Source organism: Larimichthys crocea, chromosome X (assembly GCF_000972845.2).
Source record: "Larimichthys crocea isolate SSNF chromosome X, L_crocea_2.0, whole genome shotgun sequence".
Taxonomy (NCBI): Eukaryota; Metazoa; Chordata; class Actinopteri; family Sciaenidae; genus Larimichthys; species Larimichthys crocea.
In genome coordinates this window covers 38628383-38650432 of record NC_040020.1, presented here as the reverse complement: position 1 = coordinate 38650432, position 22050 = coordinate 38628383, and the positions used below count along the sequence as shown (strand labels likewise).

General features: G+C 40.9%; 3 protein-coding genes across 7 annotated transcripts in view; 1 reads left to right on the top strand and 2 right to left on the bottom strand.

Moving 5' to 3' along the window:
• Positions 1-5046, bottom strand: part of dnah6 (dynein, axonemal, heavy chain 6) — a 52278-nt gene extending 47232 nt beyond the window's left edge. Inside the window, exons 1-13 of the mRNA XM_027283593.1 lie at positions 4918-5046; positions 4554-4667; positions 4340-4416; positions 4038-4217; positions 3429-3773; positions 3011-3145; positions 2786-2885; positions 2641-2704; positions 2215-2401; positions 2006-2098; positions 1777-1884; positions 1540-1629; positions 1341-1461 (exon numbers count right to left, since the gene is read on the bottom strand). Coding sequence (XP_027139394.1) covers positions 1341-1461; positions 1540-1629; positions 1777-1884; positions 2006-2098; positions 2215-2401; positions 2641-2704; positions 2786-2885; positions 3011-3145; positions 3429-3773; positions 4038-4217; positions 4340-4416; positions 4554-4623 — 1570 coding nt within the window. The 5' untranslated portion in view covers positions 4624-4667; positions 4918-5046. The remainder of the gene's footprint in view (positions 1-1340; positions 1462-1539; positions 1630-1776; positions 1885-2005; positions 2099-2214; positions 2402-2640; positions 2705-2785; positions 2886-3010; positions 3146-3428; positions 3774-4037; positions 4218-4339; positions 4417-4553; positions 4668-4917) is intronic.
• A 141-nt stretch (positions 5047-5187) lies between these two features.
• On the bottom strand, positions 5188-16467 carry sclt1 (sodium channel and clathrin linker 1). The gene is made up of 22 exons (XM_019260617.2): positions 16363-16467; positions 15945-15985; positions 14935-15002; positions 14597-14649; positions 14410-14482; positions 14041-14096; positions 13569-13704; positions 12650-12772; positions 12383-12448; positions 11709-11779; positions 11023-11113; positions 10670-10761; positions 10305-10482; positions 10087-10185; positions 8675-8746; positions 8505-8579; positions 8231-8373; positions 7854-8046; positions 6543-6739; positions 5771-5849; positions 5571-5666; positions 5188-5480 (listed from the first exon to the last, which is right to left on the bottom strand). Exons 2-22 carry the CDS (start codon positions 15976-15978, stop codon positions 5427-5429), a joined length of 2049 nt encoding a protein of 682 aa, XP_019116162.2. The 5' UTR covers positions 15979-15985; positions 16363-16467; the 3' UTR covers positions 5188-5426.
• On the top strand, positions 15800-20006 carry cxh4orf33 (chromosome X C4orf33 homolog). 5 transcript variants are annotated; one of them, XM_027283432.1, is made up of 7 exons: positions 16497-16651; positions 16745-16821; positions 17151-17344; positions 18223-18283; positions 18377-18428; positions 18516-18715; positions 19302-20006. In XM_027283432.1, the coding sequence occupies exons 3-7, from the start codon at positions 17164-17166 to the stop codon at positions 19396-19398; spliced, it is 591 nt and encodes a 196-aa protein (XP_027139233.1). In that variant the 5' UTR covers positions 16497-16651; positions 16745-16821; positions 17151-17163; the 3' UTR covers positions 19399-20006. The 5 variants fall into 5 exon arrangements, with proteins under 5 accessions (XP_027139231.1, XP_027139235.1, XP_027139233.1 ...); XM_027283430.1 differs by lacking the exons at positions 16497-16651; positions 16745-16821 and adding an exon at positions 15800-15926; XM_027283434.1 differs by lacking the exons at positions 16497-16651; positions 16745-16821 and adding an exon at positions 16018-16323.
• The last annotated feature ends 2044 nt before the right edge of the window (positions 20007-22050 follow it).

The window sequence follows — 22050 nt, the reverse complement described above, 5'->3', positions numbered from 1 at the left end:
TTTTATTTGTATGATTTTCTTTCTTTTTTAGGAGATGAATGGGCTACAGTTACACAACATACAGAAAAAAATCTATATATTTTCTGTATATTTATACATATACAGCTGCAAACATGGTCAATGTGTGCATATGTATATTCAATAGCAAATCTAAACAAATTAGTTTAATTGTATCCAAGTATATATGGGAAATTACTTTTTTTCCCTTTTTTACCGCCATCCAAACATCCATCTATCAATTTTAAATAACCTCTTATCCTTATCAGGGTCGCAGGGGACTGGGGCTGACCCTAGCTGACATTAGGCGAGGTAAACTCAGGACAAGTCACCTTCTAACCAGTGCACCGCACAATTCGATTTTATTTCTCATCTATCTCATGACTTTTTTCATATAGAGCTGGTCTAGTCTGTACTGTGTGTATTACGTGTATAATATTAGTTACAGAGACTCAACACTTTCCAACAGTCTCTCCAGAATTTCCCTAGCTGCTTTCAAGTGCACAGTCAACACAACTGATGAAAAACTGAAACAAATACAAAAGAACAGTCTTTGCTATAACTAACTAACTAACTAAGTTGGCAATCTACTCTTAGAAGACACCCTTACCAAAAAGATTTTACAAATATTTCTGCAAGTTGATTTTCATATTGTAAAAAAAATGGACATCTAAGTAGAAATATAAATTAATGATTTATTTATAAAATTGACAAACTTCAGAATTTGCATTTAACTGCCAGGCAAATTAGAGACACTGCTTTCACCCCAAAGAAGGCAGGGGGCAAAGTACAAAGATGGGTTGCTCTCATCTATGGAGCAATGTTTTCATGAATGGGGTCCACATTTTGTTTGTATCATGCACATGTGTGATCAGAGGGGTGATTTTGATGCTGGCAGCTGGTATTCTGCTGATTGCCAATTGGTGGCAGTAACACACCAAGCTATATAGCAATGTACCAATGAGGGAAGTGAAGAAGAATCCTGAAGGCTAGCAAACAACAGATTCAACAAATGCAGGATTTTAAATATTTAGAAAGTTCTGCTTTGGAAATGCATTATGCGGAAGGAAGTACATTCAAAACATTTGTTATGTCTCAAGGATACAGTGGTGAACACTGAATGAAAAACACTTAATTAAAAAACAGAACTTTTTTTGTGTTCATCTTTAACGCTGAGGGGAGCTGAGAGGTGATGCCCTATTTGAAGTGATAAATTCACCAAAGGAACAGACATGGTTTAAACATCCATGTTTTTAACTGCACTGCTCTTTGTATTGCAAGTAACACATCACAGGGAGATGTGTTACAAAAAATAAAGTTTACGTTCAGGTAAAGTACATCACCATGATCCTGTTGACGCATCCCATCCAGGTCCAGACTCTCGTTCTTTTTGTAGAATAGCCGAAAATGCTCAAACATGCCTGAGTACACTTTTGCTGCGTCAAAGGCAAGCTGGATTGATTCCTAAGGGGAAAAACAAGTCAGGTCTGTACATACAAAGTACTGTACACAGTACACTCTCCAGAGAAAAAAAAAACTGACCATCATATCCTGTTTGACACTTTGAAGGTGGCCATCATACTCTATGATGGATTCCAAACTGGGGCCATCTGAATAATAATTATTCAACTCCTAGATGTTAACAAACACAAATAAAAAACATTAACAGCAGTCTATATGACAAATTGAAGTAAAATCTAACAGTACCTTTACTAGAAATTACTGAAAATACACATCAGGGCTTATAGTTAGTTTGAAGTGGGGATTTCTTTTTAGTACCTTTATCGGTTCAGCATCTCTCATCGAATCAATATCGGGATCTGTCGCAAGAGAATTAACTGACATCACTGTCTTCTCAAACTGCCCAATGATCTCTGCCATGGTCTCCTGTAGGAATGAATTGATGAATGAAATGTATGAATGAATGAAGAAGTAGACGACAGATTTGAAATAAATTTAAGTAATAAAACTTAAAATAAGACAGTTTATAACAATTTTGAAAACTAACCTTAAAGTTCTCTTCAGAGGGTTTATAGGTCAAAGCATTTGTGTCCAGTGTCAGCTCAGACATGAACATGGGTTGGATATCGGTAGTTTTTGACTAGACAGAGTAATAAGGGCACACAAACACCAAAAAATGAACAATGGTGCCTGCTTGGATATATTAATTTCTGTTGTTTCACTTTTAATAATATTAATATTAAAACAATGAGCTACCTTCTTATCCGTCTCTTCTTCTGAAGGGTCAGTGGTAACCTCAGACTGCTGGCTCCAGCTCTCAATAGTTGAATAGCTGGGCGTTTGACAAACCTGTTCCTGGATTGCAGCCAATAATTTAGCCGCCGCTTTCACCACCAAGATGTGCAAAGTGTTGACGACCATATAGTCAACAAGACGGATAAAGCTAGGTAGATGAGACAGAGACAGAGTCGAAATGGAGCTGTGTTGGAATAGTCAATGCTAAGAGAATCCAGCTGCACTTCAACTATGCTGCATATATATTTATCATTCATTTCTGTTTTTCAGCTGTCATGTAAAAAAATATCTGTATGTCTGTCGGAAAGAATCAAAAAGAATTAGAAAGCAAACAGTGTTAAAGGAAAAAAAATGAAGAAAAAAAACCCCAAAACAAACATTACCCACCAGCAGAGACGCGAAGTGCGATAAACCATGGTGATCCGCAAAATATTGCACTTTTCTCTTGTCTCTGTAAAAAATAGAGGATATCAGCAGTTTATCATTGTGGTCTATGTATTTACATCCCACTGCCTCCATGGTCAGGACGCACCTTCTTTAGAATTTCTTTCAAAATCTAACATGAAGTTGCGAGAGGCACAGAGTGCCACCTCCTTTACCAGGTCGTGAAACTTCTCCAAGTCAGTCAGTACCTGACAAAAAGGGACAGATGAGGGCAATGAGCTTGCGTGGAGGCACACAAAAACATACACAGTGTATGTACTGGATATACACTGCAAAATTGTGGACCAATTTTTGGTTAAATGTACAATTGCACCTGTTGCAGTTGTTTGAACTGGGTGTCCTGGAACTCCTGCAGTGTGTAAGTGTGGTTCTTCTTCATGTGACACAAGCCTGTGTCACTGACTTGGTAACACATATTCCTGATGTCAATCAGCGCAGGACAAAGAAACTGCATGGCATATACAAATGTTAATAATAACCTCAAATATTATTCCTCTCGGCATGTAATGTATGATATTCCATATTCATTAAAACATCATTAAAGAATGGGGTTGTGTGAGATACTCATGAGGTCAGTTTGCCAGCTATACAGTGGAGAAGTAGACAAAGTCACAGAATATGTAGAAGACACTGACTATGCATAAATGCCTCATACAATCCCAATCTTAAATGATCCCTTTAGAACAGATTGAGAGAAACCTCAGGTGTCCGTTTTACACACAGTCACATACCTGATTGACAATAAACAAATGTTTTTTGAGCATCTCCTTGGCCATTTTGAACTTCCTGCTGCAAACTATGCTGCGCCAGGCATTGAAACGTTTCCTTTTTTTGAAGAGGGCAATGTAGGGGATGCGGATCAGTTGGCAGTGGCAGTTATACTTCTCCTCCCAGTGATCAAGGGTTGCAAGCTCGTAGTCGTTCTCATACACTGACAACACGCTTTCGGGGCTGATCATCAAAAAGTCATTCTTACTGTACTCATACACTTTGAAGGGAGTGTCCAGGTGTCTACCAGTCATGATGGAAAAAGGCCGTGTGGGCGCGGTAGGGGATGACGCTACACGGGAGGACACCTGAGCAGTGGTGGAGAGATAAAAAAATATATGAATTTCCTGGAATCCTGGAAGTAGCTAATTTAAGAGCAATAAACAATGAATTGGAGCTTTTAAAAAAAATAGCTTTTGTCTCACACTACCAGTTTTACTGGAAATCTTTGGGTTAAGCATTGCCTTCATTTTAGATTTATGAAATGATTTCATCCCAAAGATAGATGTCCATCATGCACTATAGGCATCTTTATCAGCAATGCTTATGCTGCTCTAAAAGATGTCACCGACCTTGGTCGTGGATTGCAGAGGAGGTAGGCGGACAGATGACGCAGAGTGCTTGCGTGGCTGCTCAGTTTGTTGTTGAGGTGGAGGTGACTGTTTGTGCCAGCCTGCAAAATACATCCGCTCACGGGTTTCTAAGTGCTTGAGACTTGGTTGTTTCCTTTTTACACGTCTCTTCAGCACAGCCTAGATTCAGGAGAGAAAGTGACACCTTCAAATGATGTCTGCATACCGTACACGTATGCCAAGAAATACTAAATTGGGTGTATTAGACTGTCTCAGATTGATCTTTGTTTGCCGTGTCTTACCTGTGCGGCTTGATCGTGGACTGGAAGTCTTGGTAGGATGGTGGAGCTCTGTAGTTCAGGGAGTTTGTGCAGACGCTCTGAGACAGTATGGCAAATGGATTTCAATGTTTACTGCTGACATTTAAGGCTTGCTGGTTATACAGTATGACACATGGGAAATATCAAGCATGTTTTCATGAAAAAGAAAAAAGGCTCTGATATTAGTTAGGCCTACCTCTGGACGCATTTTCCCTGCTTTGGCGAGAGCAGCTCGGCAGAGAGGGCCCAGGAGATGAAGAGGCCATGGCGTGTATCCCAGCAGGACAGAGGACTTAGCAGTAATGTCAGCCTAATGTTGTTATTTCAACCAAACAAATTACTGCATTATTTTTCACAACTAACTTTGTGAGTAACTTAGTGACGTTAGCTTAAGTCTTGTTTTATTTAGACACAGTGCGTAATGTTACGTAAAAAAAATCAACTGCGGACACAGAAAGTTCATTAGCCGTAACTTTTTCAAACTTTCTCAACTCGCTTATCATTTCTGAACTTACGCATAAATAAGCATTATCATAAACGTGTATAACAAATATGCCTACCGTCTCAAATAGCCAGCTCCGAATTTTTTTTTCGATATAGCTGTTGTTATAATAATTCTTATTATTTTTATATTTCTATATAACGCCGATGCACGGTTACTGCCCGAGAGCTTAGGTTTACTGTTTCCTAGCAACACAAGTCTCTCCCAGCATGCAACGCAGCCAAACAACGGCACGTTGCTGGTGTTGTGTGTCACCCAAGAGCTGCGCACACACACACACACACACACACACACACACACACACACACACTAAAGAGCAGCGTTATGGTTGTGTTTAAAGATGTTTATTTATAACAAAGTTCATGTGACATTATACACAAAAAGATCCTTATAAATACAATTCACAAGAAAACATTTGGTACCACATTAGTGTATAAAATTGGAACATGATTCTATTGAATCAACAGAGCACTGACAACACCGCTGTTGTCTTTGGCCAAAGAAATGTTGATATATTAACAAAAAGTGCAACATGTATAGGGTATACAATGTACAGCACAGTGACAGTCACACAGTCTCTGGATCGACAGTTTTCTTCCGCTGTGACGCCAACATACTGAGCTGTTGAAGCACAACAGAGAAACAATGTTAGTTTTCAGTTGGATAAGTCAATGACACCATGGACGGGACACATACTGTAATCATCCATACCTGTTGTGTAGCAGTAGTTGCCCTCTGTTCAGATTGCGTCAGTCGTCTCTGGAGGCGACTCGTCTTCTCTTGATACTCTGCTAGTTGCCTCTCGTACTGCACAGACGCACGTATGCCAATTAGTTACTTGGAGTTGGACACAAAAGTCGCTGCAGTGCATTTTAATTAACACTATTCACATGTCTCTGTGTCACACAAACCTCAGCAACGGTGTTATGGTCCGTCTCAAGCTGCATCTCAAGCTCATGTGAACGCTGCTTCTGCCGATTCAGTTCTGCCCTGAAATAGACATAAAAAACACAAAAAAGAGATAAGCCACTTCTCAAAGAGACAAAAACATTTATAAAGCTTTATTAGTGTTCAATATTTCCCCCACCCCATCTCACCATAGTACAGCTGTTGCTGAGGGCAAAACAACTTCGAGTGGTAAGTCAATTTTTAGGTTTCAAATGTTATCGAAATATCTGGTGCTGCACCTTAGCTGTTGTTTAGTCCTTCATCCAGTTTTTGTGATAAAAGTGCTACAATAAAATAAAAAAATAAAAAACAGTCCTTAGGCAGTATAAGAAGTATTACCAAAATGATTTTTTCTTATATCATACAACCGGTTTGTATTGCACTTATGAGGTTATTGTATTAAATATTATTTTATGGAGTCCATCAGTTACAGAAAGCAACCACCAGAGATAAGCATTCAGCTGTGGTCTTTAGCACAGCAGCCCCTTCCAATTCCTGTATATATTTTGTCCTTCAGAAATATCCAAAAATGACTTCAAACATGCCTGAGCTTCACATTTATCTGCACAATATCAAGTAAAGTCACAGACAGATGTTGTTAAAACAGGCACTTTTTTATCATTTTCAGGATTTAAACTGGCAACCTTTTGGTCCCAAGGAGCATTTCTCAGTGCACATTTTGTATCCTTCTTTCCTTTCTTTAGTACTTCTAAATCTGCCTTCACAAGTTCTTACTTGAGGCTTGTGATTTTAGTCTCAAAGGACTGAACCAGGTTCTTGGCCTCTTCTTTCCAGCGCTGAGTACTTTTCTGCTGCGCTGTAAGGAGGCGCGTCAGATCAGAGCTGGAGCTTCGGCTGCATTCCTCCAGCTCTCGGAGCCGTGCGTCCAGTCCCTGCTCCTTCAGGCTGTACTCCTGCTCCATCTGTGACACCTGGCAGGTGGGAGGGCATAAGGTCATCCTTGTGGTCCAAAATTCATTTTTATGTGAGCATGAATTGTGTGGAAAGCTCGTACTGTGTCTGTCTGTTTTTAACTTTTGACAATTATCCTTGCACCTTCTTTGCAACTTTCCAAATATTTCGTTCAGTGAAAGCTTTCCAACTGTTGTTACAAATGGTTGTTTGGCAAACACTTCAGATCAGCAGGCTAAGCAAAATCCATTTCTTCTTTCCCCACTGCTTTCATCTTTTCTTGCACTCAATGAGTGGCACTCCACTGATTTTACATATGAAGATTAGTTTACTCATCGCGGGTAGGAAATGTACTACTGAGCCTGAAAAAAACCCCCAAAACTGTTGTACAATGTCATTTGTGACTTTAGAGGGAGCTTTCTAAAGTCTGAGAAAATAATCCTGACAGTGTCATCAAAGCCATCTCAGCTTGGGCTCAGAGACAGCAAATTTATACCACGCAAAGCTGAGTTACAAACTGAAGATTAGGAGTTTTGAAAAAAGAAGGCTGGGGCCATCTTACAAAAGTTCTAAAACTTATTGGGTTGCATTATAGGAATTGTGGGATCCGAGGGTTTTAGGCTGGATTCCACTCATCCTCTCAGGACTGAGGATATTTCTGCTCCATCAGTTTTGACCATTTTTAGCAGCACGGCTCCAGGGATGGCAATGTCGGCCTGTTGGTCAACCAGGTTGATCCACACTGACATCAACAACTGCCAGGTGGACTGAGATAAAATAATTTTTCCTTACCTGCAAACATAATGACATTCGCAGTAGCCTAAGCTCTATCAGTACAAATTAGTAGATGTGAGCATGCTAACGCACCTTTAGCTATCCATCCTCTACTCCCCCTATGTCCCTTCCACTGTCTTCCTTCTTTTTCCATCTTTCCTGTTAATCATTCTAATGGTCTAGCCCCCTGGCCTTGTATCGTTCAAACAGAATGCTCTGCAGAGTCGCATCCTTTCCTTTCTTCCTTTTAAAACGCAAAAAATCTTACTTCACTCTTGTCTAAACTTGTCTCTTCCGGCAGTTCTTGCAGAGGTCACACATTCTTGCATTCCATTCCGTTGCCATCGATCACCGAGGTACCTGTTGTTTGGCCTTCTTTTGGACCAGCAGGGTGGCCTTGCGCAGCTCATCCATCTCCCTGCGCAGCTGCAGGTTCTCCTGTTGCAGCTGGAGCCGCTCGTCGCTGACGCCGACACAGTCGTCCCGGGTTGCGGCCAACGAGCCCTGTAGCCGCCGCACTTCGTCCTGGCAGCGTGACAGCTCCTCACTGTAGCTACAGACAGAAACAGAGAGAGAGAGAGAGAGAGAAATTGTTATTTTTATACAACCATTATTATTGGCAGCAGATGGAGCCACTTGGGCACCTCCCTCTGCTGTTGTGAACACTCTAGAGTGAAGGTGGAGAGCTCAACTTCCTGCCCAGAATAGTGAAGAATAAGCTTCCACTGCAAACTTACTCCATCTCTATCTTTTTCAGTTTGTTCTGGGTGCTTTGCAGAGTAAGGCTCATGTCGTCCTTCATCCTCTCTGCATCTAAACACCTCTGGTGGAGGGCATCAATCTTCCTGAACTCTGGCTCTGCCCTGCCCTCTTTATACACCTTAAACAAACAAACAAACAAACAAAAACACCACTAGCAGCATTAAAACAATTACCAAATTCTATCAGACTCTGAAGCTAGTGTTAGCAGCTTCTTTGTTTTTGTGGTTTAACCGATACTTTCACAGATACCTTCTCCAGCTCCTCCTCTACAGCTTTTCTCTCCCGCAGGGACCTTTCAATCTGAGACTCTTTATCTGCACACTCCTAAAGAGAGGTGGAAAGAGTCAGAATAAAAATAAAACAGGTAGAGCCTGAAAAAAAAAGGGATTTAGTGTAATGTTGACGAGACAGCTCCTTACCAGCTGCAGTGCAGACAGCTCCTCTGCCATACGGTGGATTTGAACATTGCAATGCTTGCGCACATTATCCACCTGTAAGACATAAAAGTCACACAGTTCCGAAATGGGCAAAAGACTACTGGGACCTGGGTAGTGCAGTCGCTTTGTGTTTCGCTTCCTTCATATAGACAGTAGGTTTAATTAGACAAGAAAGAAGTTCGGTCGGTGTCGGGGTCGGTGACTTCACTTCTGAACCCTTGTGTGAAAAGTTAATGTATTCAGACAGTTCAAACAAATGAGGCTTTAAGGATTTTCTTGTGTGGACAGTTTTTTTTAAGAATGACTGGTCTTGGATTTTAAAGCTAATAAAAGAAAAGGAGAGAGTGCCCGGGCAAGAAGTCATTGGACAAGAGTAAATCTGAGACTTTTGACTTTTAGTCAATGGTGAGAGCTTTGTGAAATAAAAGGCTAAAAGACAGGTGCCGAGCTGGGCTGCTACGTCTTGCGATGTTGTACCTGCTTACACTTTTGCAGAGCCAGTCTTAGCCAGAAGAATATTAAACTGTGAGACCAAAACACTGCACTTCAGTGCTACTGGTGGTCGAAACTCCAATGGTATAGTCGATAACTTTGGACACACCTCTACTCTGGGAAACCCCACCCCTCACATACAGATGTCTGAAAGTTGCTGAAGTCCTCAGGTAGGTCTGACTGCCAGTGTGAGAAGTTTTGGGATTAATTCTTCATTAGACATACTTATCTTAACACTGAATGGATTTCAGGGAAGATGAGAGAGAGAGAAGATTAAAGTGTGTCCCTTTGGCTGCAATATTTAACCTCAACCTCTGACGTCCATGGGAAAATTACCTGGAAGGTAAAAAGCCTAAGGCAAAAGGTCCATAATTCAGAAAAAAGTTTAACACATCAACAGCTACTCTCTAAAATGTCATAATTAGTTGAAGGCCGGCCAGTAACTAAGATGACAGCCAGGCGCTGCAGTCATACTAGGTTTCATTAACAGGATTAAACAGTCGAAGGGCTTGATCAAGACGACCCATAAATTGAGCATTAATCACCATGTCCCCGACTGAGTTTAGGCAGCAGGAAAGAGCAGTGCTTTGCTTTTGGCTTAGTACATCACCAAGTTAGAGGTTGCGTTGCCATGTAGGGCTAATTATAAATCAGAAATTCTGATTTTTGCCGTTTTTACAGATATTCATTTTTTAAGCGGAGTATACAGAGTTGGCACCAGATATTCTGACATCGAGTGCTATTAAGTAATGGTGCGATACATTCAGTGGCTTAAAGTAAAGTTTAGTCACACATGGAGCAAATTACACAGAGAGTGTTTAGTAGAATAAGCTGTGATTCTCAGATATTTTGTAGACTGCTGTGGGAACAGCTCAGCCATTCCTGCTCAGGGAGCCATTCACCTCTTTTCTGGTGCGTACTGCAGCATCCTGGATTAACTGTTTGATGGCGTCTTTGGTCTTCTCCAGCTCTTCTGCCTTCTGCTTCTCTCTTAAAAGGGCCTGTAGGGAGAAGGTTACGACATTTCAGTGGGCCGTGGACACTCGGCACGAGGAGAGTGCAGCTCAACAGATTGAGGAAAAAAAGCTTGGCTAATAAAAAGAAAGGAAGACAGAGTCACCTGGTCCTTCTGCAGTGCAGCCTCCTCTGCCACCTGAACACTCTCTCTGACTTTGGCCAGGGCCTCATACTTCTCCTCTTCTAGTGTGGTGCAACGCGCCTGGAGCTCCCCCACCTTTCTCTCCCAAACAGTTTGCTCCCTGCGCACTCCCTCTGCCTCCTGAGTTGCAGCTTTTAGTCTGGCAATGGAGGAAAAAGAAGCGAGTATCATCAGCTGAAGTGAAGAAAGAGAAGTGCTGCTCAGCTCTCGGTACAGACAAACAGAATGTGGTATGAATGCGTCTAGTGACCAATTTGTAAACATGCTGAAGGTTCCACGATGCTGCATACATTTCACATGGGCGTGAAAAGTGACGGTGTGTTTACCTGGCCTCTAGCTGGCTCAAGGCCGCTTGAAGCTGTTGGAGCCGTCTGTCTGCTGCGTCCTCTCGGCCCTGAGCTTCTGCCACATCTTCCTCCTAAATACACACACACACACACACACACACACACACACACAGCTATTATTTTTTTTTCTTAAATTCTGGAATAATTATTTCATTTATAAAATATCCAAAATAATGGGTGGCTATTATATCTCAACAGCCAAAAAACACAAAGCCTGACTCAATTCTTGATCAAGTTCTCCGCTGCCTTCCTCACTTCTATTAAGTAGACAACCAATTTTCCACTGCAATAGATTTTTTTTTTAATTCTACACAATTTGTATCGCCTCTAACCCGTCTCTGTATCTGGTCCTGGACATTCTGCAACAACTTGGTCATCTCATCCACTTTGGCTGTGGCCATCCTCAGCTCAGCCTTGGCCTGCCTAAACCAGGAAGAGAGAAAACAATCGTTCAAATAAATGCGCATGCTTCTATCTTTGAATCGATAGCCACCTTATTTGATTATTACACATAACCTCAAATAACCTTTTAGAGTGCAAGAAAGCGAAAGCGTATTTAAAAAAAAATGTCCACCTACCAGCACCTCAACAACTCACTTTTACACTTTAGTTCATTTGCGAGCTTAAGAGGTGTTCACAGTTTGATTTTGTTACCTTTGAAAAATTCAGGCGAAGCTGTTTGCCCCTGTTCATTCAGGCTGTGTGCTAAGCTAACTGGACAAACCAAATAAACATTATTTCACCAAATTGTTGAAGTGAAGGTAGATTCTAAAGCTTAGTCACAATTTCTATATGCGGCAAATGCATTTTTTCACAAAGAAAAACATAATGCACGTTGCACTTTTGTCCTCATTGACATATCGTGTACTGTATTACCTCAACATAATGATGCGTCCTGCATCTACCCATTGTCATACAGTAACCTGCATTATTTCTGCTAATGCAACCTGTGCACAAACATAGCCAGAGCAAGACCTCTGGCAGCACCCATTTTTGAATGTCCGAGGTATTTAGTTACCTGAGCTGGCTGTGTAGCTCCTCCATCTCCGTGCTCTGCTCTGTCACCGTCTTCAGGAAATGCTGGTTAGTCTGTGTGTGGCAAGAGAGACAAGACTGCCATTTGTGTGGCATGACTCCAGACACACACCTTGAACTTTATCCCGGGAACCAACTTTTCCCTAAAACTTGTTATCTCTCAAAACTTTCTGTGCCCTTTAAGAACAAACTCTGGAGTCTGTCAATCATTCGTGGCTACAAAGTCAATTCGTTCTCCCATACAGTGACTGAAAAAGGCTGTGTGTGTGAGAAGTCGGAGAGGGGGAAGCCCAAGGCTTGCCCTTTCATTAAAAATGCATCAGAGAGATATAGTATTACTCTCTCCTCGCACACTATATTGTGTCCTAAGTAAACACCAGGCACGCAGGTATATGTGTGTATTAGTGACGAGTGTATAACAGTGTGTGTTAAAAAAAGAAAAAGCTAAGGTAGTTAGAGGATTACCAAGCAGGCTGACACTCCATTAAACAACCAAGACAGTTCTGGCTAACTACCAGAGCGATTTAGAAACCGATTCACTTAGTTACAAGATTAATTATTAGAGCTGGGTTAATTTCAGAGACGTGCACAGGATTTCGATCCCATGGCTAATTAAGAGCCAATAATTTAACACACTTTTAATTAACCATCACTTACTGATTCCAGTTTCTGATTGGCCACTTGAAGTTTGTGTGTGTGCTGCTGGAACTGAACAAGCTGATCCTGTGACAGCGGGGGAAAAAAAGAGACGTTCAATGAAACGGCTTGTAATTACCTCATGCTTATATCAAGCATCAACTGAGGCCAAACTGCTCTAATTAACCTAATTTCTATCATAATGGCTCCATCTAGTGGTGAAAGGCTGACGTTATATAATGGGCTAATAACGTGCTGGCGCCGCATGTTAATGTGGGAATACTAAACCTTTAGCTGCTGTCTGTGAGCATTATGGATCTGTCCATCAGAGATGGTCTTCTGGTAGACCTGCTGGAGGCGGTCCAGCTCCTGAGCTGCTGACTGCCACAGCTCCATGGCCTGCAACCGCTCCTAAATAAGAACATATAAAAATATACACACACGTTTCTACGTACTCATTTAGGCAGTAGAGACATTGGTCACGACCAACTGTAGAAGCTGGGATCCAAAATATTCTTTTTTTTTTTTTATGTTGTATTTTATTAGGGAGCGAGTCGCCGCTAGATTTTAAAATCACTGGGGTTTTGTTTGTTATAACAGCAGTGTTGTGTGGAGCCACTGGGACCGGCTCTTTTTGTTGCTGTTGACAGTTAAATGCTCTAAGTGAGTCGGCTACTCAATAAACCTTTTCGTGTTGTTTTCTGTTGGTACATAGGTAATAAAAAATAACGTAAATATCAGTTAGTAGTCATCGGAAAACAACTTTGACAGAACTAGGGTGCTTTTATCTTTGTACTAAGCCAATTTAAAGTGACTTTAGAAACAAAATTTTTCCTCTGACAAATGAAAAACGAAATTCATAATCAATAACACCCACCCGTACTCATTTCAGTAGACTCAGGGGTTTTGCTGTTACAGCCCTACTTGTTGTGGTGTGACCAGTAGCTTATGGTGGCCAGTGTATGAAGTGCATTATTGAATCGCTACACTCATTCTTCTCCACATGTGCTGATGTAAGTTGTTCAGCATTTTAGCTAAATACTCAACAGTAGTTCATTTACATAGTCTTGCTGAAATGTCTTGAACTTGACATAAACTTAATAACCTTCTTTCTTGCAGGAATACAGCAAACAAGCTTATTGGACAATATAAACACATAATTGTAACACATGTGACGTTTAGACATCACATGTGAACACATGCGGACCTGTTCAGACAGCTGAATCTGTTCTTGGAGGTTTCTGGTCACTGCTTCCTCCTCCAATGTGCCTCCCTCCACTCCTGAAGCCACGGGCAAGGCATGAAGCTGCTTCTCCACAGACTCCCTCAGCTCTACATGTAGCCTGGGAAAAGTGAGGGTTGATATTGAAGGGGTCAGATAGCTTTTGATAAGTATTACAGCCAGTCCAAGCATACTTTATTATGTAAATGGTCCACACACCTCAATAATTAACAGAATTCTAATGGGCAACCAAACATTATCACTCTACTACTTGCTGACATACAAAAACAAACAAGTCACTCAACGTGTAATAATTCAAGATAGGAAACTGATTCATATCTGATATTTAAGAACACCTCTCAGGACGGGAAAGCTGTGTTGGTGTTAACTGAAGTGATAAATGATTAATGTTGTCTCCTCTGCTCTCTGTACGTTGACACCAGTGGAATTTTTCTACCTTTCGTTCTCCTTGACAACCCTCTCCAACTTCACTTTCACATCTGCCATCTGCGTCTGTTGATTGAAACAAGTAGATCAACACTGCATGTTAAATAATTCGTTATCACATCTCATTACATTTTAGTGCACATAAAAAATGAAATGATGAAATATAAAAGTATCTTTGAGAGCAAGCCAACATAAAAAAAACAAATCCAGATCAAGAGATATTCATCACTCAGCTTCATATTTTGGGCTTAAACTACTCAATTCAGCATGTGGCAAGAGCTTACATTTATACACTGCATACTTTATATCTACAGTCTATTGATAACATTTCATGGATTAATTTCGTAGATTCAGACAAGATATGTTATATGTTCTTCACCTGGTATCTCTGCAGCTGTTCAGTCATTTCATCCATGTGCTGATCGTACTCCGCTATCAGAGGAGCCATTATACTGTAACACATTTGCAAAGCAATCTTATCAACACAAGATTGTTTTCCCCATAACTTGGACTTCAAACATGAGTGTGTTGATTGTCATACTAAAGAAACTTTTACTGTGTCTGACCTTCTATCAGAGATCCAGGGTGGGAGAGACTCCGCCCGACCTGCCTCCTCAACCTGATGAATGTAAGAGACACAGACGGTGAGGGTTGGTCTCATGGGGTGTCCAGTTGTAGTTAATTTTACTAAATACTCTGTTTCTTTTCTAAATTCAGATTGAGTAGTTACAGAGAACAGAAACAGCATTAATAAATATTTCCATATATGTATGGTACACCTTGTTATATTATTTTCTAGCAAAGTTAAATACATGCACAGATATTGTTTACTGCAGATACTAAATAATGAGCTTAATCTTGACTTGTTCATAGAGGTGTTGTTTTTTTACAGAGGTCTTTGTACCGGAGATGATGTGGCTCGAGTGCGGTGCCCATACTGAGACTGGCTGAGAGCTGTATTTAACCTGTGGACTGAAAACAAAACACACAAACACTTAGTCAAGCACACACACACACTCGTGCGGTCTCAGTTCACACATTTCTCCACCAAACTATTTGGTGGCAACCCTAGAACTAGGGCTATTTGGATTTTGATTCTAATGTTCACAAATGCAGTGTGAATTTCAAGAAGTGAAACCTGTGCTAACATCTGTACACATAGAAAACCATATAGAAGGTAACATTAGAAATATTTTTTCTTTCTTTAGAATATATATATTTTTATTAACATAAATAAAACTGCATAGGGATAAATAAAAGGAAAAACTAAAAAAAAAAAAAAAAAACAACTATGTACAATTGGTCCTGGATGCATAATTGTTGGTGTGGTGGCCAAATGGTCCAGGTAAATACAGTATTTAGACACCTTGATGATGAACTGAAAGCAGCAGTCTAACTGACTGTGCTATCCATTTACAAAAGCAGATTAACTATAATTTATCATTTATGTGTAGGACATTATGAGCCTTTTTTTCAGTTTTAGAGAAAATGTACAATTAGCCTCCATCAGCACTTAAGGAGCTTATCATAAACCCCAAAATGATCTCATTTCCAGTATTTGTTCAGGGCTGTATGCAGTCCCAGCATAATTACTATGACTGATTCAGATACACTTGTTAAGCAATGGCTCTGACGCGGTATGCGTTTGTTCTACCGTAATTAACGTAGAACACACGCTCTGAAATATGAGTGAATATTATCTAGGGGTGATGGAGCAGTCACGGTGTCAAATAGCTCCGCTTGGAGCTGTCTCATTGATACGATATGGTATCTCACAAGACGGCATATGGTCATGGTGGCTTGTTATGAATGCACAGCCTGTTATTGCTCTTCATTTGAGCTGAACTGGACAGGTGACAACATGCTGACGTGCTCCGTGGACAGTATAAAGACCAGGTGTGTCCTTTAACTTACCTTGATCACGTAAAAACTCAACTTCTGCTTCCATGGTGAAGCTGCGATCAAAAAGAGAAAAGCACAGCAGTTCTTTCGGTGGCAAAATAAATGACGTTACCTCGCAAATGTTCACGTTAAAATGTTAAACGTCCCCTCGTTACGTCAGCTACCTCTCAAAAACAAATACATCTAGCTGACGATGTCAGAAAGCTGCTGGAAACCAACAAGCCAGCCTCGCGTTTCCCGTGGTTACCTGGCGCAGCTAGCCTTTAGCTGGGGGTAGCTAATCAATCTCAGCTAAGCTCAGCGAGCTAACTAAAGCTTTTAACCCGTCAAACTAATGTGTCACAACGCAAAACATCCTCAGAGAAAGGGGACGCTTACGAGTCATATAAAGGTATATTTTGAGACGTAGAAGCTTAAAATAAAAACGTACAAACGTGTTTGTTTTTCTTCTGCTTCAGCCTTCGGTTGCGCCGTCCGTTTTGAAGTAAACAAACAACAACCAATGGCATTGAAGATGTGCACCGCGGGGGTTGTTCCGTCTGTGCATACAGGGAAGTAAAAAAAGGTTCCGGAAAAGCTTTTGCTGGATGTGTTTTTGTCTAGTCTAGACGTGTAATTGTTTAGTTTGAGTTTGAGTATTATATATATGATTATAGTGAAGTGTTAAAGCGGTTATGTTTTCACCCCGACGACGAGCTTAACGTCAGAAAAAGTGACAGGTTGACATAACATTTAACCGGATAACTCTCGGCCAGCAGGTCATGTGATGTTGCTACTGACATTGTTATGTTTTTTGTTTATGCTCACATAAGTCACAGAATTTCTGGGAAACAAGTTCTTCCAGGTCTTATCTGAAACCACAACCCCGGACACCAAGTTATTACACTGCGTAAGCTGATAGTTCCACATTTCTCATATCAGGAAGTTCATTTGTGTATAGTTTTATGAGTTATTGAGTAACAGGACTGTATTTGACCTAATTTGATAACAAACTGCTTGAAGAGCCGAATAGGGGGTATGTAGAGACATGACAAGCTCAGCTGGGGCACAGTGGAGAGAGTTAAGGCAGTGAGAGACAACATGGGGGCGGCTCGTGGAATACAGCTCTTGACACTTGTCCACTTTCTGCTGTGCTATGAATCTCTGTAAGTCTATAGTTTATTGCTGCTGTGTGTCACAAGGCAGATTATCACTCTGATTTCATTTTTTGTCTTTCAGTCCTCTCACGCAAATGCAGTTTTCGATCCAGAACACCTGGGATAGCAATCCTGTGAATCATGACCCTATCAGCATCACTTTCTCTCCTGGCCAAGGGGGGTTAATCATAGAGGTGTCCGGTCCCTTTTTCAATGATCCAGCAGCTCCTGCAGGACCCCCCAGTCAGCCTTTCCCTGGACTCTGGGATTATGAAGGTGGGTAAAAAAAATAAAAAATTTAAAAGTAGTCGTAACTCAAGCTATGCCGTATTTAAGGTTCTCTAGACATGCAAATATATCTGTAGCAAGAGCTTTTAGGGATTCATTGACGGATTAAATGATGCATGTCATGCGTGACCATGTGATATAATTACGAAAACTAGTTGTGTATTTATTGTATTCATTCCAGTGACAGACTCCAGTCTCCATACTGTTGATTCAACTTGATATTATCAGCTTGCAAAGGTCACATTTATTGCCTATTGTAAAGTATTGCGTTATATCGTACATGTGTTGCTTTCATGGTTCCCACCCCTCCATAGTTGTTATTCCAGTCAGGATTTAAGTATTCATTCAGTATGATGCAATTTTAGGCCGCTTTGAGAGCTGAGATAAAATTATGAATATAGTCCATTGAGGTTGGAGAGATGAGGGACTAGCTCTGTTTATGAGGCCATAATAGTAATTGCATTATCATTATTATGGTGACACAGCAATTAAACCCAGTGATGAGGTTGAGTAATAACAATCCTATCTAATTGACCTTAAGTAAGTTCGATTTCCGGTTAATGAGCCCCACATATTTGGCCTCATTAATGTTACTTATTAGATTGGAAACCAATCCCATTATAATCCAAGTAGATAATGAGCATGCTGCTAGGTTAGTGGGTGTGCTGGTCTTCATATCTTATTGGAAAGTTAATATATCTGTCATTTTTGCATAATATTGTGAAACTATAACTTCAAATAAATGACTCAGATTATTGAATTATTGTCTTTTTTTCCCTGGAATTGGTGCCACTGAGGTTAATAACACCTTTTAAATGTAGGATTAAAGGTTTTTATCTTGATTCAATTATTTTTATTCTTCTCAGTTGTGGAGTCCTTCTTCCTTGACAGTACTACAGAAAATTACCTAGAGGTGGAGCTTTGTCCGTAAGTACAGAACTAAGCTGCTGTACCATCAACCATATGTTAGACAGCATATACAGTCTTAATACAAACACGCAAACTGTGTTTTCTTTCTAGACATGGACAGCACCTGATATTATTGCTGTCAGGAGTTGGCCAGGCATTCCTGGTGGGTAAACATCAAGGGAGTTATTGAAAGGGGCAGCAGTACTTTGAGTTGGCTGTTTAAGTATATCTTATTTTTGTTTTTCTCCAGCAACAACTGCCCATGGTGTTTAACACCAAGATCACAGGAGACAGGTGGGTAGGTGAGGCTCTCGTCCCCTGGTCGTACTTCCCTCCCAATATCAACAAGATGAACTCCTATGCCATCCATGGATCAGGAGAGAAGCGCACATATGAGGCTCTCTACTCCATCCCCAAGGAAGAGATAGCGGAAGGCCAAAAACCTAACTTGTGAGTATGCAGTCATGTGCACAGACGATATTTATTTGTAAAACATTGGTTTATTTTAAAGGGGCACTACTAGTATTGCAAAATCACGAAGTTGAGAGACAGATTTGTAAAAGAGAAGTCCAAATCAAAGCACCAGAGGGTGAGATAATCCTGACTTTCAGTCCCTAGCATGGATCAAGTTCTAAAAAGACTGGATCCTACTATACTGCAACTCAGTGGCGTCTTCCCCTTACCAGTAAATGTTCACAACTTTCAAACTCTACAACCATGTTTGTAATACAGCTTTCTGTTGCAAATTTGAAGGCCAAGATAACCCTAATGACATCATCAGTGTAATTTTTCTTTATCTTCCTTCAAACGCCGCCAGAAGATGTTTGCACTGCTCGTGATGAATAAATTGATCCTCATGCGTAAAATTGGTGGAAGGCCCCTTTTTAATTTTCAGAATTATTGCAGCCAGACCTCCAGTTTGAACTTGATTTGTCAGCATTTAGCCAGCACCTGCCTCGCACTCAAAGATGTATGTCATAAGTGTGTATGTCAGAGTACAGCACATCCTATATGAAATTCTCCTTCTGTCTCTCAGCCACCGTCTGGAGTACTTCAAAGATTTCCGCTTGCAAAGCATCATGGGAGAGGATTGGGTCCAGCCAGTGTCTGACCTGTGGATTGGAAAGCCATAAGCTTTTAAAAAACACTCCCTTTTCCTTCTTTCTCTCTCTCTCACACACACACACACACCATGGCGGCAGGGCAATAGTGCAAACACTCATTGCTGGGGAACAAAGGGCAATCAATCTTTATTAGTTAATGATGTCAAACGATATGACATGAAATATGTTATCAGCTTGTCAGAGCGTATTAGCCTTCACACACATCTGTAGAAACGCACAGTCACACACATTAACAAGGTACTGAACGTCAGCTCCTGTGTAGCCTGTGCGTTTCACTTCAGTGAGAAGAACTACAGCAGGTTTTCGTGATCCCTCGCCCTGAGTTTTAGGAGACGTGCACAAACAAACAATCACATACCACTGAAATGAAAAATCTGTTTTTGGAGATAGATGCTGAAGCTTTTGAATTATTACTGCACTGTAATCAGGTAGAAATCAATCCATTACCTTTTCCGTTCATAATTAAATATGTTTACATATTGATTACAAGATGCTGGTTGAGTGTATTGTCAGTTTTTTTTTTTAATTTTTGATTGATTGCAAAATGTCACATAATTGTTTATCTGGTATGTGATCATGATTCTATCGAATAAAGGAAGGTTCATGATTTTGACAAATGCATTTGTTTGCTTTCTTGCTGAGTGCTACATGAGAGTGTTGAAAGAAGTAAAAGTACTAGTAGAACAATGTGAATGTGTCTGCGTGTGTGTCTAAAATATTGAATCATTTTACCTCTTCAGTCTCAAACAGCTCTTTCAATGAATCCGTCTGAGAAGCTCCGAAAAGAAATCACACAGAAACACGATAGACAGCCTGTTCTGGAGTCACTGGTTTTACCTTTTAACAACACATTTCTATGATAAAATCATAAAGGTAGTGCTTCAGCTGAAGTGCAATATTAGTGTCTGAAATGTATTGAAGTAGAAACATTGTACCAAAGTACAGTACTTGAGTAAATGAGAATAAAACTGTTATTTTCTACTACTGGAGAATTCATACCACTTTCCTGTATGATATCCATATAGCTAGAGTCAGCTGCTGGTTAGCCTAGGGGAACGCCTGGCTCTGTCCAAAGGAAACAGATAAACAATGTGACTGTGCCCAGCCACTTAGATAAGATAGACTTCCCCCACCAGAGAAATTCACTTGTCAGCAGTTTGTATACACAAGGTGGATAAGAAATTACTCACAATTAAGACATATACACAAAAAGTCAAAAACTCATGCTGGTGTTAAAGAGTCTGACAGCTGTTGGAATGAAGGACCTGTGGTAGAGCTCCTTCTTACATGGTGGGAGTAGCAGTCTGTAGCTGAAGGAGGGTGATGCAGGGGGTGAGAGGAGTTGTTCGTGATGGATGTCAGCTTTGATAACATCCTCCTGTCCCCCACTTCATCTACAGTATGACATCTACTGTAGGGGGCAGCCCAGGACAGACCTGGCCTTCTTGACCATAGCACTCCTGTAAAACTAGTCATTTTTACACTTTTAGGTTTTTTAGGTGGCATTAGAGGAGCTGGTAGGTGGAATTTTTGAACCTTGTGACCGGCACTGGCTCGCTGTTTATTTGTGCTAAGCTGAGCTAACCAACTTCTAGTTAGTTAGTGTCCAGATGGGAAAGAGGTATTGATCTTTCCCATCTGGACACTAGGTTTTCTTGAAATGTCGACCTGCTCCTTTAACTTGACTAATATGGACTATATGTCCTTTTATTATGTCAAATGTTGGTATGATGTGGATTCTTAATGACAAATAAAAGGAAATAAAGTAGGTTTCAGAGCTACTAGGAATACTGAATTGACTCATCCTGACAGTTCATCCTCCTCATATATATATCAAAGTCCTCCTCACTTACTTTTCCACCTACTTTTAAGAGTTGAGATCACAGGTCCTCTGATCCCCAACATACACCTGCACACACACACGATGATTGGGGACTCGCAAAGCTCTGTCTTCTCTTTACGACCTCACGAGTCTTTTCCAGCTTGCCCCTGCCGCATCCCTTTATAGAGCCTGCGTATTTATCAGAGGTTCCTCTCAGATCACCAGCTGGCAAACCGCTTCTCCTGACCAGGAGATGGGGAGGGGGGGAGGGGTGTGATTGATTTTCATGTTGGATGTGTTGCTCTTCGCTGTGGCAGCCCAAAAGCCCATATTGAGCCGTATCCGTTTTAATTGGCGTTCTCGCCTTTGAAATGTGTGCAGTGATTAGGCCTAGAGAGCCCACTGCTTAAGCCCCCTCCTTATCATCGCCTGCGGTGCCTTGCCACCGCACTGCAAACGATTCACATGCACACACACGCACACAATGTTGGCACATTGTAGTCTGATAAAATGTTGACCTAAAAATATGTTTCTGGACACATTAAGACAAAAAGGATCTTCATAAAACACTTTGATGAATACACATACGCGCACCCAGCTGTGTGCAAGCAGAGGAAGTGTGTCCCCACTAAGACTTAAACCCAGTTCTCTCTAATTAGTGTGAAGAGATGAGAGGGGAGAGCAGAACAGGTAGCTGACTCTTCTCTACCGCCAAAGCCCCGGCAGACAAGCAGACACAAGAGCCGTCTTATCCCACTCAGAAAAAGAGACCAGCCTGCTCTAAAACATTCAGCATCAGCTTAAGGGTGATTCTGCATGTCAGAAACTTTCTGGTGATC

Coding starts and splice junctions, on each gene's coding strand:
- cxh4orf33 (XM_027283430.1), top strand. CDS start 15,817: ATGGTCATGGTGGCTTGTTATGAATGCACAGCCTGTTATTGCTCTTCA. Junction 18,284..18,376: donor CTAGAGGTGGAGCTTTGTCC/GTAAGTACAGAA, acceptor TTTTCTTTCTAG/ACATGGACAGCACCTGATAT. Junction 18,429..18,515: donor GAGTTGGCCAGGCATTCCTG/GTGGGTAAACAT, acceptor GTTTTTCTCCAG/CAACAACTGCCCATGGTGTT.
- sclt1 (XM_019260617.2), bottom strand. CDS start 15,978: ATGGAAGCAGAAGTTGAGTTTTTACGTGATCAAG. Junction 11,114..11,708: donor GAGCTACACAGCCAGCTCAG/GTAACTAAATAC, acceptor TTCCTGGTTTAG/GCAGGCCAAGGCTGAGCTGA. Junction 5,850..6,542: donor ACTAAAATCACAAGCCTCAA/GTAAGAACTTGT, acceptor TGTCTATTTCAG/GGCAGAACTGAATCGGCAGA.